This window comes from Rattus norvegicus, chromosome 17 (genome assembly GCF_021556685.1).
Source record: "Rattus norvegicus strain SHRSP/BbbUtx chromosome 17, alternate assembly SHRSP_T2T, whole genome shotgun sequence".
In the NCBI taxonomy this organism is placed as follows: domain Eukaryota; kingdom Metazoa; phylum Chordata; class Mammalia; order Rodentia; family Muridae; genus Rattus; species Rattus norvegicus.
Window position 1 is genome coordinate 93,169,874 of NC_141550.1, and position 18,857 is coordinate 93,188,730.

At 40.3% G+C, this 18,857-nt stretch overlaps 1 protein-coding gene across 2 annotated transcripts; it reads right to left on the reverse strand.

The window, feature by feature from the left end:
• Positions 1-257: 257 nt before the first annotated feature.
• LOC148000338 (sperm motility kinase X-like) lies at positions 258-10,105 on the reverse strand. 2 transcript variants are annotated; one of them, XM_087591914.1, is made up of 5 exons: positions 9,936-10,105; positions 6,840-6,931; positions 4,091-5,835; positions 3,587-3,757; positions 258-756 (listed from the first exon to the last, which is right to left on the reverse strand). In XM_087591914.1, exons 3-4 carry the CDS (start codon positions 5,800-5,802, stop codon positions 3,721-3,723), a joined length of 1,749 nt encoding a protein of 582 aa, XP_087448040.1. In that variant the 5' UTR covers positions 5,803-5,835; positions 6,840-6,931; positions 9,936-10,105; the 3' UTR covers positions 258-756; positions 3,587-3,720. The 2 variants fall into 2 exon arrangements, with proteins under 2 accessions (XP_087448040.1, XP_087448039.1); XM_087591913.1 differs by lacking the exons at positions 6,840-6,931; positions 9,936-10,105 and having other exon boundaries at positions 4,091-5,883.
• Positions 10,106-18,857: the final 8,752 nt, after the last annotated feature.

The following is an 18,857-nucleotide window of genomic DNA, read 5'->3' on the forward strand; positions in this document are numbered from 1 at the left end:
TCTGGCTCTTTCAAGAGTGATTCCTTCCCACAGGCAGTGGTCTTTGCTGTAGTAGAATCAAATATGGGGAGAGTATAGAAAGGAGGCAAAAGAAGGAAATAAATAATTTAGGTTAAATAAAAATCGCAAGAAACCATTAGCCAGAAAAAGAATTTTAAGATGGGGAAGAGAAAATATTAAAAGGTAAAAATACAAAGTACCATGTTGTCAAATACAGAGTAGTCAGTCTGAACAAATATATACACAAGCAACAAATATAGGCTCTGCAGGTATATTTATATTTATTTCTGGATACACAAGATAAGTAAAAATATATAACAAATTTAATCACGTAAAGAAGTCCATCAACTTAAGAGTGAAGGCATGAGAAAAGTTTGATATAGGATAGCTGGGAGAGTTTGGAGAGGAGGTACAAAAGAGGGAGGTGATGTCACTGTTTCAATTAAAACATTAAAATATTAGATAAATACATATGTATGAACAAAATTATATACAAATAAAAGGAATAAAAAGCAAACCTTACAATCTTCAAAAGAAAACACACAGAAAAAAAAAATAAGCCCCAAGAAATCTATATCTCGGAGCATCTTCCTTTCACCTGCCCTCCTAGTGGAAGGAGCAGGATGTTGGAGACCCTTTTGTTATACATGGATTTTAGTCCAGGTGAGTCCCAAATGGTCCAACGGTCCACTCATCAGGCCACTCATTGTGTCCAGTCCGTTGTCCAGCAGGATCAAAAGTCCTTGGCTGCCTGGACTGCATAAAGAAAACTGGAGTTAAACAAGAGAAAGAAAATATATTCATCACTAGAAAACCCGAGTAGGATTTTTGCCACGGGACATAGGTTTATGTTCACTGGCCAAGAAATAGACAGACATGACTATAAAATTTAGACAGTCCATAGTTGGAAAAGTCTAGATAGATCTATAAAGAGTTAATGTGTGCATGATACATACATTACCTCAGAGTTACCCCTCTCTCTCTCTCTCTCTCTCTCTCTCCCTTTCTCTCTCTGTCTCTCTGTCTCTCTGTCTCTGTCTCTCTCTCCCTTTCTCTCTCTCTCTCTCTCCCTCCGTTTCTCTCCCTTTCTCTTTCTGTCTCTCTCTGTCTCTCTCTGTCTCTCTCTCTCTCTCTCTCTCTCTCTCTGTGTGTGTGTGTGTGTGTGTTTGTGTGTTGGTGTCTGTCTGTTTGTCCTCATACCTGAAGGCCAGGAATAATCATCAAATGCTTTTTTACCTCAATATTGAGACAGAGTAATATGTCAGTAATCTCAGCTCATCAATCTGCCACACCTGCCTCTGTTAAGCTCAAGGCCTAAGATGACACCATGATTCTTCCTTGTCTGATTTCCAGAGTCCTTTTGTTGCACTGTGACACTTTACCCAACATCCATCTCCCCAGCTGCAGAGACCAGATCTGCCAGGTAAAAATATTTAGAATGTCCTTTTTCTGACAGGATTGCACTCAGCCTGGTACTTCCTCTTGCCTATACTGGCCTTGAAGTTGTGTTACTTGACAGGGTAGAGTGGCTCAGAACTGAAACTTCTACATTGCAGAATTAGAGACAGGAAGAAGAGGATCGTGCTCAAGGTAATCTTTAGCTACAAGGTGGCCTGTTGGGATTTAAGAGACCTTGATGAAAACAGAAATGTTCGCAGCATAGCATTACACTAAAGGAGGAACAGAGGCAGCAAGATCAAGAGGAAGACAAATGTAGCCTGGGCTTTCATTCTATCCCGAGTGGTATTCTCTCTGAATTTTAGGTTTGACTGTGTGAACACTAAAACCAGCATAGCAACACTATTCCAAAATAGAAAAAAAAACAAAACAAATGTAAGAAGAAAAAAAAATGAAAGTATGCTTAATTTACATAAACATATCAGAAAATAAGAACCAATTTCTTCTGTCTATTGTACATGGAATATGTTCCCTTAGCATACACCTGTGAGTCTGTTAGAATTAAGAGTGATATATTAAGGATTTTTATTGGAGTGGTTAGTGTTTATCATCTGTTGGTTTTTAATTTTGTGAATCTATTTCCATCAATTGGGATTTTATATTTGATGTTTCTATTTTGTGTTTTCCACTTAAGGCCATCCTGAGGGGTACATGGCTCTCTAGGAGTCCAGTATAAGAAACATCCATTGAGACCCACCTGCATGGAAGTAGTTCATGTAAAAGTAAAGACAGACACACTGACAGAGATATAGACTCACCAGGGCTTCTACATATCAGGGTATGGATGACAAGGAATCATCAGGGTGTGAGGCCAACTCTTAAAACCTAGGCTGGCCAGTGTCTGTGAGAGGCTTTCCTTGGTTTTGTCTGAGTAGCTAACCTGGTTCAGTGCTAGAGGCCAGCAAAGAACCCCTTTAATGAACTTTCCCAAACTTGTGCATTGTGGGTTCAGATACACGAGTTCATATAGTGCTCTTCTTGCTCCAGAGTGGAATATGATATGCTTTCCCACTCAAATTAGAGAGGAAACGATTGTCTGTCGTAAGAGAATTTCCTGTAGCTCAGGGGATAAAGCACATGAGAAATATGTATGTGATCACAATGGTGGAGTAGTATAGGGACATGCTGTTAAACTCAGCACATATCACTGCAGGATTACTATGCCAGGATCCTTGATGTCCTTTGAACAAATTAAGAGAGACACTGCGTCAGAGGGACCCTCCACCTCAGTCATATGGTATTCTGTACACCTCATGCTGTGGAAGATGTTGATACAGTCTAGTTAAAAAGAACACAGGAGATGATATCTTAACAAATGTAACAGTAGGAGGGACAGGGAAAGCTTCCCAGAAGCTCTCACAAAGGAATTGCAAGGCTGTTTAACTGGGCATAAAAAAGCAGTGTGCAAATTCTCAGGTTAATGGAAGCAGCCTGGGTAGATTTATCCAGTGGAATGCATACTCCAGTGGAGGCCGGAAGCTGTCATGAGCTAGGGCCACACCAGTTTGCTTCTCCATCATTAAGTTATTCTTTTGACTCTGCTCATAACACCTGTCCCTCCTCCTTCGAGGAGGCTGTGACACAGGTAGGAATCCAGTTACACATTTGAAAGTTGGCCTTGAGGGAGCAAACATAGAGAGGTGAGTAATTACAGGGCAGAACTGGTGAGAGAGAGGGCACAGCTGCCTTGGGAGTCACTCCACAGTATGGGTTTTGTAAGCTTTACCCTGAGTTGGGTCTGAGGACTTAAGCAATATAAACTGTGATATCATTTGCAGGGCAGTGGGGATGGGTGAGGGTCTGGTCAAAGTTTGACAGGAGAATTCCCTTCAGAGGAGACATAGAGGTCTCATATTCAACCTGGGAACCCATTTTAGCCCAGGTCTGATGGGCTGACTAGGGAGACTTTTCTGAGAAGTCTACTTCATGATGAAGACCATGTTCTCTGCAAGAAACAGGAAGCAAAGAACAGTACAGTCCCACAGAACAATCTATGATGTTTACCTCTGCTAGAAGAGAGGGCAGAGGGCTACTGATCTACTGACACTTTTAGGGCACTGTTCTACTTCATCCCTCCCTTCTGAGCAAGACACAGTGAAAAGGCAGGCCTTCCTGCCTGGGGCTTTACCTGGAGAGACCTTGCTGTGGTGTGGACAGCTCTTCCTCTGGAGAAGGGGCCTGCAAGCACACAGGCACCTGGACGTCTGGCCTGGCTCCTCTGAGACTGTATAATTTTCAGCCAGGCCAACCCCCACCACTGGCTTAAAAGCCAGGGAGCTGAGGCTGCTGTTCTTCAGGACTTGAAAAGAAAAAGACAGAAAAGAGGCTCTTGGTGTCTGAAAAACAGAGAACTTCCTGTGCTTTCCATAAAGAGTCATAGCACCCCACTGGTTGTCTTAGGACTCTCTGCCCCATTTGGGCATGCCCCCACCTCCCTCTCGTCCTGCTTTAATCAGTGTCTCTGATTCCCCTTATGACTCACAAAGCATCAGATCACCCTTCAGGGGTTTCTATGGACTTAATCTTTCTGAAGTTACAGTTTGTCAAGTTTCTGTGTGCCTCAAGGACCATCCTCATTTGTCACAAAAGACAGGAGGGATTATGGATGAAATGAATGAGGACATGCACCCACCTGGTTCTGTGGGTGACACAATGTTCTCCTCTCTTCCTGAGAGCCAAGTTATTGCAGGAGACTTGATTTTCTGATGGTGGTGGCAGACAGCAGCACAGGTTTCGAAGGCTTCTACTAATTGTCTTTTTAAACCCCTTCCAGTGGTGACGCCATCCCCGACGGGAAGCTGGGCAAGGCACTTGTGGCTGGCCACTAGTGACGGTATCTTCATGAACCATGGCCTCTTCCTTGATGAAGGTGTTTTTGTCCACGAGTGTCTCTCTCTGCCAGGTATCTCCAGAGCAGCCTGCAAGGCTTATCCCCTTAGGTGTCTGCAGTGATGCACAGAAATCATGTGGCGATATGAAGGAGGACACATTCCTGTCTGCTGTAGTGGAATAGGTGTATTGAAGTCGAGGTGACTGGATATGTTCAGTTAGACTACAAGACAACACAGTCTTGGAGTCTGAGAATGTCTTCCTGATTTGCAGCCTGTTATCCCTGAATTCTTCAGCTATAGGACAGTCCAGGAGATCGAGCTGGACGGTGTTGGTCCTTGTTTGCTGGTAGCCTACAGCATGCCTTCTGACAACCTTCCTGGAATTCTTCCTATCCTCCTTCTCCCGAATATTGGATGAATGTGAGGACAAGGTGAAGGAGGAGAGAAGAGGTCCCTTTCTCTTAAGAAAACGAGGGAAGGAGTGAAGATCTTCTAGACCTGGCTCCACTTGGTGGTGTGTGCAGACTTTCCTGAGTGGCTTGTGCTGTTGAATCAAGTATGTTGCCAGCACCTCGTTGATATTTTGGTCTATGAGAGACTCAGTGCTTTTCTCAGGTGTATGCCTCATGACTCTCATGGCTTTGATGGTGCTAGGGCTTGGTGTTCCTGTGAACGTCTGTATGGATGTCGGTGGTGAGTAGGCCTGGCTGTCTTTGATCATGGGGCGCATCACAATTTGCTGGATGCTGGGCCTCCTGCTGGGATTTATCATCAGCATTTCCACTATAACATTGAAAATATCGTTGGCAACGTGAGGCGGAATGCTGAAATTGGCTGAACTGATTTGTCTCCTCACCTCTGCAAATGACTTGCCTAGGAAAGGCAAGTGCCCAGTCACCATGAAGAAGAGGAGGACACCTACACTCCATACGTCAAATGGGCGGCCCTCATATTCCTCAGCTTCAAAGAATTCTGGCGCACAGTATGGCAGCGTGCCACAGAAATCAATCAGCTTCTGCCCAGGAAGTGTTTTAGCAGCTAGGCCAAAATCACAGAGCTTGGCATTCCACCTTCCGTCTATCAAAATGTTGTTGGCCTTTATGTCTCGGTGGACAATATTATTGTCATGGCAGAATTGTACTGCCTCTAATATCTGTCTAAACATTCTTCGGGCCTCCCACGATTTTAAATATCCACATTCCCGGATTCGGTCCAGTAGGTCTCCCTGAGAGGCATGCTCCATGACCAGGTGGGTGGCCTCTCTTGTCTGGACCACTTCGACCACCTTGATGATATGAGGATGGCCCAGGGACTTTAGAATGTCAACTTCCCTGCTCATCACTGAGGAGCACTTCTTGGTGTTCTTGAGAACTTTTATAGCTACACAGGTGAGGGTTGGGACGTGGTAGGCCATTTTTACGACTGAAAATCGTCCCCTTCCCAGGGTTCTTATGATCTTATAGTCAGTGGTAAAGTTCTTGATAGAGTCTCGGCTCTCTGGGTCCTGCTCCATGATCAGGCCCTCCTTTATATGGCTAGAAGCAAACTTGCAATGAGAAATAAAACAGACATTTAAAAACAGGCCCCAGAACATGTTGATACGCTCAAATTCCTACATTAAAGAGATGAGAAAAAAAGCTCAGAAAAACATCAGACAATCTAGACATGTACTTTACATATTGGGAAGGGAAGGACAAGGACCTACTGCAAAGGAGCAGATGCAAAATATGACATAGAGGCGGTTGTCAGGGACCAACTGCAAACTGAGAGAATCCTAGACACTAAAAGCCACTAAATTGGAAAAGCTCACCATCCTCTCTCCTGATCTCAGCATTCTCTTTGAGTAGAGGCATCTAGAATATCAGCTTCAAGAGAAGGTGTAAAGAGAACAGATCCCCGAAAACCTATACTGTGCAGGATGGCGATCTGCGTCTGGAGTTCCCAAATTTGGCTACTCAGGCAGAGGACCTGTAGGTGGTTCTCAGAACACAGGTGCCCACAGCTACCCTAACTCCAGCTCCAGGGGTTACTACACCTCTAGACTCTAATCACACCTATACAGCACACTCACAGGTGGTATACACCACTTAAAATAGTGATACAAGTCTTTCTATATAATTTTATTAGTATGAGCTGTCAGGTTAGCAAAGGAATCAGATTTCGGGGAAGTGGAACTATAGACAGGAATAGAGAGATTTTATTTTCTTATACAACTGAGTTATGCTATGTGAATATGTTATTGTATCAATCTTAGGGATGTTGTGAGAGACTCACAACCCCTGTAACTCCAGACCCAGAAAACCTGACTCCCTCTTCTGACCTCCACAGAATGCATCTGGGATATGGTACTCAAGGCATATGAGGATGCAAATCTGTCATACATATGAAGTGAAAAAATAGAATACTCTAACATAGCAAACATAATTTAATAAAACGTGAAATAGAAGATAATAAGAAACATGGAAATGTAAATGCATAACTCAAGCCAGCAAATACAGAAACCAAATTCAAAAAGAGCAAGTTGAAGTGTCCAAAGTTGGAGAAACTCACTATGTCAGGGTCCAACAGCTCCTGAATGTCCAAGTATAATTTCTGTGTCCTCAAACTCTAATTTCTTTCCAGCCAAGCAACAGCTTCTGTACCTGTAAGGACAGAATGCAGCCTCAATCAGAGCTGTAAGTAGACAGGTGTCTATCCATTGTCACAGGGTTCCTTGGGAGGTTAGAGCAAAGATCAGCCAACACTGTGGCTAGGCACGGTCCATTCCTTCTCCTCTGCTTCTGTCTCCATGGACAGGAAGGCTAGTCTTGGTCATTAGAGCACTAGAGGGCAGGTTTGACTCAAGAGTCTGTCCCCAGTGTTACCCAGTGACCCATTTCTTCCTACTTGTACCCCTGCCCAAGGACCATAATTAACCTCAAATTGCACCACCTAATGGGAACAATGTTCAAACACTTAACACTCCATCTTTAACAAGGACACTTTTGTCATTAATAATCAAACAAGGAATCCTGAGAATGACAATGACGCCAGAGCTTTGGCACTCCATTTTTTAATGGATTCTGATATTCAATGGCAAGTTGATGGACATTGTCTTGCTTTTCACATGGACCCCAGACTTCATAAGTTTGTAATAATTCATGTCCATATTCAATGTATTCTATTTACTTTTTAACTCCGACAAGTGGTTGCTAAAGGATTGTAAGTCCTGACTACCTTGATTGTTGTGACAAAATGCTATTGCTCATTGCACCCCTGGGCATGAGACTACCATTTTGGGGGCTGAGAGGAATATGACACCATTAATCCCATATTGCCTGCCCTCAGGCTTGAGACTTCTGACCAAAGCTCAAGATCTAGAAACAGTGAGCTGATATGTTCCAAATGATCAAGTAAACACCCCTAAGCCAGGAACCTATAAACAACTGATGTAGTAGATGGTGCCTTGTTCTGGAACTCTGGGTCCTTCTGCTCTCAAACAAAATGCCTTCTGTTTGACCTTCAAAACAACAGAAGTTGATTACTTGTGCATCAGGATGTTAGCAAGGCAAGGACAAGTACCCAAAAAATTAATAATGTACCAAGGCTGCTTTCTAATTCTAACTGGCCCTGTGTATGTATTCCCAGAGGGTCAAGAAAAAGTATGAGATCAGTGTATCTTTGGTGCAGGTGACATGTTGTGCCCTGTAGCAGTTTCCTGTGTATCCACATCTTACTGCTGTTGAATTGGGGTTGAAATTTGAAGTAGGAATTGGCACAGAACAGTCCAATAAGAAAAATCTAGACTTGGGTAAGCTACCTGGACCCAGAGTGATGAGAGTTCCTCAGGGTCCTCTGACAGACATAGGACAAAGTTAAAGTCAGGATAGTCTCATAAAGATGAGCCCATGTTAATTATAAAATTTGTGAAAGTGGAGGAGGAAGATCATCACTTCAAGTAATCTTTGGCTACTCGGAAATGATGATTCCAGCCTGTGCTCCAGGAGCGTCTGTCTCATGGAACAAAAACAAACATGCGAAATGAAAGAAAGAAGTGGCTGCTATGTATTTTTTGCTTGATCTATGTTCCCAAAGCTCTAGAAAGTAACTTTAGACCCATTGGGCTTACACATGAGATTATGACATTAATGACAGAGGTGCAAGGGCTTTTGTGAGCCATTTGCATGTGTTTGAATGTATGCTGCTATCCCCTCTCACCACAACTCATCAGTTTTACACATTAAAGCAATCTGACAGGACTCACTAAGAACCAACTCCATGACAGATGCCAAAGGAAATGGACTGCAGTTTAGCAGAGGTCAAGGAAGGACATTCCCTCTTGAAATGTTCATAGTCATATAGAAACACCACATGTGTACACATTGCACACAAAGCATTTCCTAGCAATGCTAAGAAGCTAAACCTTCAAACAATGAAACAGAGGTACAGGTATGGTCCAGCCATGGGCTTCAAAGTCCTACTTGTTAGGTCTCTAATCAGATGTTAGATTTTTGAATGTCCCAGGGAATACAACCCTCCTTCCTCAGCAATGTCATGGAAAGCAAAAAGGATCCTGAAAGGCTCTTTGTTGCTTGACTATGAAGGTTCTGTTCTGCACTCCCATTCCACTAGCAGATAAAAACTATAGGAATGGTGGAAGAAGTTTTATTCAAGCGTAGGTTTGGAAATTTGGAGAGACACATTGTCAATATAAAATTCCCTCTCTTTCTCTAAATGTTGTTGGAGTGAGTCCAGTGGAATGCTGGGCAGACCATTCCAGCACTAGGCACTTTTTTTCCTGGACGTGTACTTTAAGCTGTTTTGCCAGCAAGACTCAAAGGCCCATGCTTGTTCCTTTGCTTCAAGTTCATTATTGGCCCGACCTCCTGTGCCTGGTACCACACTAGCTTCAGAGTCACATTTGTTCTCCTGAAGATAGAAGATAGCAATTCAATGGAATGACAGCTGCCAACAGAATGACCCAGGTAAATGAAGGGTCATAGTATCATATCTCCCACTTTGGAAAGTTCTTCTTTGCAGTATAAAACTGGATCTTCTTAGACTTATATCTATTCTGTCCTTGAATTCTATTCATCTACCTACTTTCATAGTTATCGTCAAAAAATTAGGATCTAAGCATCGCCTTGTAGCTTGCATAGGGTCATGAGTTTGCACTGCAAGGAAGATCCCAAGTTAACCCGCTAGGGGGAGTCTTCCTGCTAAATCACAGAGACCTGTTGGTGCCTTTTCTTAATAGACCACCCAATGTAGCCTACCAGTCCTCTGAATAGGAGAACTTGAACAATTGGGCCAGTACTTGGAAAGAAAGGGAACAAACTAAAAGGGAAAAACTGAGGAACCTGAAAGGGACAAACCAGGGAAAGTGTGATCATGGGAATATGGTCAAAGTTCTTTATGTACATGTCTGGAAATGCCATTAGGAGATTGTTCATGCTGTTTTGTTATCATAAACTATTGTTCAAAATTAGTTCATGGAATAAATACATGTAAAATATGACAATGCAAAATCGGGTGATAAATCAAATCAACAAAGAAAAATTCTCCTATTCAATATTCAAACAAAAATATACAGGAACAGAGACTTAGTTTAAATACAGAAAACAAACAAGTCTAAAGTGAGACATAGGAATATAGAGGAAAACTCACTGTGTTCAGATTCAACAGTTCATGAATATCCAAGTTCAGTGGCTAACTGAATAAATGCAATTGCTGTCCAGCGAACCAACCAACCAACCAACCATCCAATCAACCAGCCAACCAAACCAACCAAACCAACCAACTAACCCAGCCACCAACCAACAGCTAATGCCCTGTACAGACAGGATGTGTTTTCAGTAACTAAGGAAGTAAATGACCTCACAATGGTTCCTTTTGAGGTCAGAGCTGAAATGGACCAATGAGGGTTGGGCACAGTCCACTAGTTTTCTTTATTTTCTGTCCTCCAGACAGGAAAGAATTAAGGTCAGTGAGGCAGTAGAGACTTGAGGAAGATGGTTACACCCAGTTAGCAGTCCCTATATCTCCTATGACCTACTTCTTTCTGCTAGGTTATGTTTTTCAGATTTTCTACAACCTCAGAAAACAGGGTCACATGCCAGAGACCAATGTTCAAGCACAGGATCCTCTCTTGATAGTAGATATCCAAACCCCAATAAAGCCTCTTTCTACTTTAAAAATAATGAGTGGTATCATATGAATTATAATAAGCGATTCACAACTGATATCCAACACTGGTTTATGGACAGTGTATTAGTTTGCTTTATTGTTTGTAATATTATACAGTTACGTACTTATGTGGAGCCATGACCTTATACCCAATGTCATCAATCAATTAAAAGGTTCCATGACCTTACCTAAACTCAATTCAGTTTTTTCTCAAATTACTCCAGCTTGCATTTAATATGACACAAGCTAAAGGGCACACAGAAACATTCATATATTAGTCAATGGATAACATGGTTCATTTTTCACTTAGACCCTAACATTCTGTAACAACTGTTGGTTTGTGGAAGATATCCCATCTGCACTTGAGAAAAGTAGATCATTTTCTTGGACTCACATAAGAACAAAATGTTAACTTCTCACTGACCCTGGCATACTTTGACCAAACTGCAGTGTGACTACCATCCCTAGGGGTGAGACTTTCCCATGTTTTTCCCATAGAGTCTTCATCCAGTTTCTCACCAGACCGAAAGCTAGGATTGATAGTTTCTAAATGATAGAGAAAATAACTGATCAATAGTCATCTTAGAATCCTCAACCCCGAAGGCAGAGGCACACATGGTTTGTTAAACAAAACAAGATTTTCTTCGCCAAGATTTGATAAATAGAGCAAAAGTTCTCAACCAAACACCAACCAAAACTGTGAAGACATAAATGAAGATTTAGTGAACATTTCCAGGCTAAAGCAACTGCTCATGTCTTCCCTGAGCAGGTTTGGGCCAGTGGAGCTCCCTTGACCCCTTTTGTGATCTTAGCTCTGTATTGTGTTTTGAACACTTCTGGATTTAAAATCCTGGTACAGTTTGTGTCTACCTCATTCCAAGTTCTTACTGGAAATGACAATGGAGATGTTAGTGTATTTGCTTGTATCAAACAAATGAGGAAGGACATTTTCCCTTGTCTTAATGCCTTTAATATTTGAACAAAATATATTATTTTTAAAAATGTTAATATTATCATCATTATTTTAAATAACATGTACATGTCTGTGCTTGTAGTTGTATACAGACATGACTAGAGTTGGTGGTGGAAGCCACAGGTTTTACGTGTTTGTAGATCTGGAGTTAGAGTTGGTTGTGAGACACACAGCATGGCTTCTGGCCACTGAACTCAACTCCTGTGCACAAGCAGTGCCTTCTGTCAACCTGAGCTGTGTTCCAGTCTTAATTTCAATTTTTATGATTGCAGTCATGGTATTCATTGTATATTAATGTTCCCCTTCTTGTCTACCACATATTTCTTTTGTAGAAAATTATTTTATTTCTAATAGCTGGTAAATTTTATGAATAGGAGAAATAAACATCTTTCTGTTTTATTTTACAAATTTAATATTCATCAGAAAGTATATTATATTTTTGTAGGTCTTCAAAGAAAACTTCCAATGAAAAGGACAAAGTATGAAAAAATTTATTCAATCATATTTAATAAGATAGAGTATAAAAGTTAAAGTAATATGGTGATTTTGAAATATAGTAGAAAACAAAAATTAAGAATCTTTTGTTATATTCAAATATTTCTTTTCAAAACATTTTCAAAATTCACCAATATCCTGCTAAGACTGAACCCACAGTGAACGTGATTGTTGGGGGGAGGCGGCAAAGGGGGGAGGATGGGGAGGGGAACAACCATAAAGAAGGGGAGGAGGAAGAGGGGTTAGGGGATTGTTGGCCTGGAAACTGGGAAAGGGAATAACACTGGAAATGTAAATAAGAAATACTCAAGTAAATAAACACAAAAATTGAAAAAAAATGTCACCAATAGTAAAGGTGTCCTTACTTAAAAGTCAGGCTTTTCAGAAGCATCTGCATTGTTATTTATGTAAAACGTGGGTATTTGTCTCTTCTGTATACTTTTGGTTTGGGGTACATATTATAAAGACATCTGATATAACTATAATTCATTTTATTGGTAAAAGAACAAGGAAATCATATGTTTGAGCTTACCAAACTCACATCATCATCTGAGGGAAACTCAGAGGATTGTGAGATGTTCAGTCATAACACTATTTTGCAACTTATTGAACATCTCAGGAGGTCAACCTAACGTAGGAGTTTTGCATGCAGCCTCTGTGTGTGCTATAGACGAGCATGAATTAGAGTATCACTCATGAAATATCAAAGAACAGAAAACTAGTCTCAGCAGGAGCTGCCAGCAAGCCTGAGCTTCAGTGAGAGAGCCTGACAGTGTGGCTTTGGGGTTGTTGCATGAGACTCATGGGTTACAACAAAATGCCACAGGCCAGTCAGCCAGGACATTAACTTGTGGGCTGTGCCTTTTGTTGCATCCTCATGTGGCTGGAGGATTGCAGCAGCTCTCTGGAGTGAGTTTGGTAAAGGAGGCTGAATCCAGACATGATGTCTTTGCAATGTGATGTGTTGAGGAGACACTCTGAGACTACACCGGGTGTTTTATTGGCTCCTCTCTTTACCTTAGTTATGTTAACATTGTCTTCAATACTCTTCAAAGAATATTTTATGCGTGTGTGTGTGTGTGTTTGTGTGTGTGTGTGTGTGTGTGTGTGTGTGTGTGTGTGTACACCTGGTTGTGAGCATTTGTTCGCATGCACAGTCTAGAGGAGGAGTTCAGGTGTCCTGCTCTATCATTGTCCTGCTTAGTCCTTTGAGATGGTGTCTGAACTTGAAGCTAGGTTGGCATGCCAGCACCAATATTTTGTCTGCTGCTCTCAAGGCTTATTTAGAGGCACATATGTAGTCAGATGTGATTTTTATGGAGATTTAAACTCATGTCTATATTTGCCCAGCAAACACCCATATACACCGAGCTAGTTCCCTTAAGGCTGATTGTATGTAACTGTATTTTTGTAGTTTGCTCTTTTTATATTTTTTTATTTTATTTTATTTTATTTTTACTGGATAATTTTTCTTTATTTTTCTTTTCTTTTCTATTTTTTTAATTGTACTTAGATTTCAAATGTTATTCTCTTTCCTGATATCATATTCATAATCCCCCATCCCATTTGCCCTCCCCCTTCTTCTATAAGCTTGTTCCCCTCCCCAAATATCTACCTTTCCTGTCTCCCTGCCCTGAAATTCCACTGCAGTGGGAGGTCCAGACATGGCAGGACAAAGGGTTTCTCCTCCCATTGGTACCCAACAAGGCCATGCTTGGCTACATATGCAGCTAGAGCCATGGGTCAGTCTATGTGTACTCTGTGGGTAGTGGATTACTCCCTAGGAGCTCTGGTTGGTTGGAATTGTTGTTCTTTTGGGGTTTTTGTTTTATGTTGGAACATCTTTTGGGAATATGGCCAAGAGAAATATAGCAGGAACCTCAGAGAGTCCAATTTTCAATTTTCTGAAGAACCTACCCAGGGATTTCCAGAGAGGTTGTACCAGTTTAAAATCCCACCATCAATGCAGGAGTGTTCCTCTTTCTCCTCATCCTTGCCAGCATCTGCTGTCACCTGAGTTTTTTTTCTTAGTCATTCTGACTGGTGTGAGGTGGAATCTCACGGTTGTTTCAATTTGCATTCCCTGGATGACTACAGATGTATGTTGAACATTTCTTTAGGTGCTTTTCTGACATTCAATATTCCCGAGCTGAGAATTCTTTGTTTAACACTGTACCCCATTTTTTCATGGGTTCTCTGACTCACTGGAGTCTAACTTCTTGAATTCTTTGTATATTTTTATATTAGCCCTCTTTCAGTTGTAGGATTGTTAAAGATCTTTTCCCAATCTGTTGGTTGCCTTTTTGTCCTAATGATAAAGTCCTTTGCCTTACAGAAGCTTTGTAGTTTTATGAGGTCCCATTTGTAGATTCTTGACCTTAGAGCATAAGCCATTGGTGATCTAGTCAGGAAAATTTCCCCAGTGCCCATGTGTTTCAGACTCTTCCCCACTTTTTTTCTATTGGTTTGAGTGTATCTGGTTTGATGAGGAGGTCCTTGATCCACTTGGACTTAAGCTTTGTACAGGGTGATAAGAATGAATCTATTTGCATTCTTCTACATACTGACATCAAGTTGAAATAGCACCATTTCTTGAAAATGCTATCTTTTTTCCATTGAATGGCTTTAGCTCCTTTGTCAAAGATCAAGTGACCATAGGTGTGTGGGTTCATTTTTGGGTTTTCAATTAAATTCCACAGATCTATCTGTCTGTCTCTGTACAACTAACATGCAGTTTTCATAACTACTGCTGTGTAATACTGCTGAAGTCAGGGATGGAGATTCCACCAGAAGGTCTTTTCTTTTATTGTTGAGAATACTTTTAACTACCTTCGTTCCTTTTTGTTTGTTTGTTTGGTTTTGTTTTGTTTGTTGTTGTTGTTATTCCAAACAAATATGCAAATTGCTCATACTGTCTCTATGAAGAATTCAGTTGGTATTTTGGAGAGTATATTGAATCTGTACATTGCGTTTGACAAAATGGCCATTTTTACCATATTAATTCTGCCAATCCATGAGCTTGAGAGGTCTTTCCATCTTCTGAGATCTTCTTCAATTTCTTTCTTCAGAGACTGGAAGTTCTTGTCATACAGATCTTTCCCTGTCTTGGTTAAAGTCACACCATGGTATTATGTATTATTTGGGAGTAATATGAAGGGTATCATTCCCTGATTTCTTTCTCAGCCTCTTTAACCTTTGAGTAGAGGATGGCTACTGATATCTTGGAGTTAATTTTTATATCCAGCCACTTTGCTCATTATCAGGCTTAGTAGTTTTCTGGTGGAACTCTTGTCATCACTTAAGTATACTATGATATCATCTGCAAATAGTGATATTTTGATTTCTTACTTTCCAATTTGTATCTCTTTGACCTTCTTTTGTTTTCTGATTATTCTGGCTTAGACTTCAAAAACTATATTTAGTATTAAATAGCGAGAGAATGGGCAGCTTTTCTATTCCCTAATTTTAGTGGGATTGTTTAACATTTGTCTCCATTTAGTGTGATGTTGGCTCTGGTTTCCTGTATATTGCTTTTACTGTGTTTAGGTATGGGCCTTGAATTCCTCATCTTTCAGGACTTTTATTATGCAAGGGTGTTGAATTTTGTCAATTCCTTTCTCAGCATCTAATGAAATGATCATGTAGTGTTTATCTTTGAGTTTTTTTATAAAGTGGATTATGTCGATGGACTTCCATTTATTGAACCATCCCTCTATTCCTGGGATGAAGTCTACTTCCTCGTGATGGATGATCATTTTGATGTGTTCTTGGATCTGGTTGCTAGAATTTTATTGAGTATTTTTGTGTTGATATTCATTAGGGAATTTGGTCTATAATTCTCTTTCATTTTTGGGTCTTTCTGTGGTATAAGTAATTGTGACTTCATAGAAGACATTTGTTGTGCTTTGTCTGTTTCTAATTTGTGGAATAGTTTGGAGAATATTGGTATGAGGTCTTCTATGAAAGTCTGATAGAATTCTGCATTAAACCCATCTTGTGGTGGGCTCTATTTGATTCACAGACTATTAATCACTGGTTCTACCTCTTTAGGAGTTATGGGGTAATTTAGATGGTTTATCTGTTCATGGTTTAACCTTGGTACCTGATATTTGTCTAGAAAACTGTCCATTTCCTCCAGATTTTTAAGTTTTGTTGAATATAGGCTTTTTTTTAGTAGGACCTGATGACTTTTTTTAATTTTCTCAGATTCTGTTGTTTTGTCTCCTTTTTCATTTCTGATTTTGTTAATTTGGACACACTCTCTGTGCCCTCTGGTTAGTCTGTCTAAGGGTTTATCTATCTTGTTGATTTTCTCAGAGAACCAGCTCTTGGTTTTGTTGATTCTTTGTATAGACCTTTTTCCTTTCTACTTGGTTGATTTCAGCCCTGAGTTTGATTATTTCCTACCTTCTACTGCTCTTGGGTGCATTTGCTTCATTTTGTTTTAGAGCTTTCATGTGTGCTGTCAAGGAACTGGTGTGTGTTCTCCCCTGTCTTTTCTTTTTTGCAGTCAGTCACAGTTATGAGTTTTCTTCTTCACACAGCTTTTGTTGTGTCCCAAAGTTTGGATATGTTTTACCTTCATTTTCATTAAACTCTAAGAAGTCTTTTAATTTCTTCATTTTTTTCCTTGACTAAGTTATAAGTGAGTAGAGCGTTGTTCAACTTCCATGTATATATGGGCGTTCTTTCGTTATTGTTGTTATTGCAGATCAGCCTTAGTCTGTGGGCATATGACGGAATGCATGGGACTATTTCTATCTTCCTGTATCTGTTCAGGCCTGTTCAGTGACTGATTATATCGTTAATTTTGGAAAAGGGTCCAGGAGGTTCTGAGAAGAAGGTATAACCTTTTTTAGGATGGAATGTTCTATAAATATCTGTTAAATCCATTTGTTTCCTAACTTTTTTAGTTTCTCTACATCTCTGTTGAATTTCTGTTTCCATGATCGGTTAAATGGTTCATTTTCGAGAAGATACCATGAGGTGCTGAGAAGTAGGTGTATCCTATTGTTTTAGGATGAAATGTTCTATTAATATCTGTTAAGTACATTTGGGTCATAACTTCTGTTAATTTCTCTATGTCTCTGTTTAATTTCTATTTCTATGGTCTGTCCATTGATGAGAGAGCAGTGTTGAACCCTTCTACTATTATTGTGTGAGGTACAAGGTGTGATTTGACCTTTAGTAAGGTTTCTTTTATGAATGTATATGCCCTTGCATTTGGAGCATAGACATTTAGGTTTGAGAGTTCATCTTGGTGGATTTTTCCTTTGATGAATATGACGTTTTCTTTCTTATCTTTTTTACTGACTTTTGGTTTATTCAACATTAGAATGGCTACTCTCACTGGCTTCCTTGGACCATTTGCTTGGAAAGTCGTTTTCAAGTCTTTTACTCGGGGGTAGGGTCAATATTTGTCTCTTAGATGTGTTTCCTATGGAGCAAAATGCTGGGTACTCTTTACATATTCAATCTGTCAGTCTATATCTTTTTATTGGAGAATTGAGTCCATTGTTGTTGATAGATATTAAGGAATAGTGATTGTTGCTTTCTGGTATTTTTGTATTTAGAGGTGGTATTATGTTTGTGTGTTTCTCTTCTTTATTTTGGTTGCAAAGAGATTAACTTTCTTGCTTTTCCTTGGGTGTGGTTTCCCTCCTTGTGTTGGGCTTTTCCACCTAATATCCTTTGTAGGGCTGTATTTGTAGAAAGAGATTTTATAAATTTGTTTTTGTCATGGAATATCTTGGATTCTTCTTCTATGTTAATTGAGAGTTTTGCTGGATATAATAGCCTGGGCTCACAGTTGTGTTCTCTTAGGTTCTGTATGACTTCTGTCCAGGAACTTCTGGCTCTCATAATCTCTGGTGAGTAGTCCAGAGTAATTCTTATAGGTCTGCCTTCATGTGTTATTTGACCTTTTCCCCTTACTTCTTTGAAATTTCTCTCATTGTTTTCTGCATTTGGTGTTTTACTATTATGTGACAGGAGAAATTTCTTTTCTGTTCCGTCTGTTTGGAGTTCTGTATGTTTCTTGTATCTTTATGCGCATCTCTTTCTTTAGGTTAGGGAAGTTTTCTTCTATAATATGTTGAAGATATTTAATGCCCCTTTAAGGTTGGAGTCTTCTCTCTCTTTATACCTATATTCCTTAGGTTTGAGCTTCTCATTCTTCCATGGATTTCCTGTATGTTTTGGGCTGAGAACTTTCTGCTTTTTCCATTGTCTTTGACGGTTCTTCTGATGTTTTCCATGGTATCATCTGCCCTTGAGATTCTATCTTCTCTTCCTTGTATTCTGTTGGTGAATCTCACATCTACGACTCCTAATCTCTTCCCTAGATCTTCTCTCTCCAGGGTTGTCTCTCTTTTTGCTTTCTTTATTGTTTCTATTTACATTTTTCACTCATGGATGGTTTTGTTTAATTCCTTCTACTGCTTGGTTGTGTTTTCCTGTAATTCTTTAAGGGATTTTTGTGTTTCCTCTTTAAGGGCTTGTACTTGTTTACCAGTGTTGTCCTGTATTTCCTTAAGGGAGTTATTTCTGACCTTCTTTAAGTCCCCCATCGTCATGATAAAACGGGATTTAAAATCTAAGTCTTGCCTTTCCAGTGTGTTTGGATATCCAATATTTCCTTTGAAGGGAGAACTGGACTCTGATGATGCCAAGTAGTCTTAGATTCTGTTGTTTGTCTTCCTGTGCTTACTTCTCATCATCAGTTTGTCTCTGATGTTAGCTTGTCTTGCTGTTTCTGGCTGTGGCTTGATTCTCCTGTAGGCCCGTGTGTCTGCACTCCTGTGGACCTCTTTTCCTGTTCACTTTCAGTCAGTTCCAAGAACAGAGTGTTCTGTTCTCAGGGTTGTAGTTGCTCCTGGCAGCTGATTTTCAGCTCTCAGGGAGGGCAGGAACTAGAAGGGTCGTGCCCCTGAATG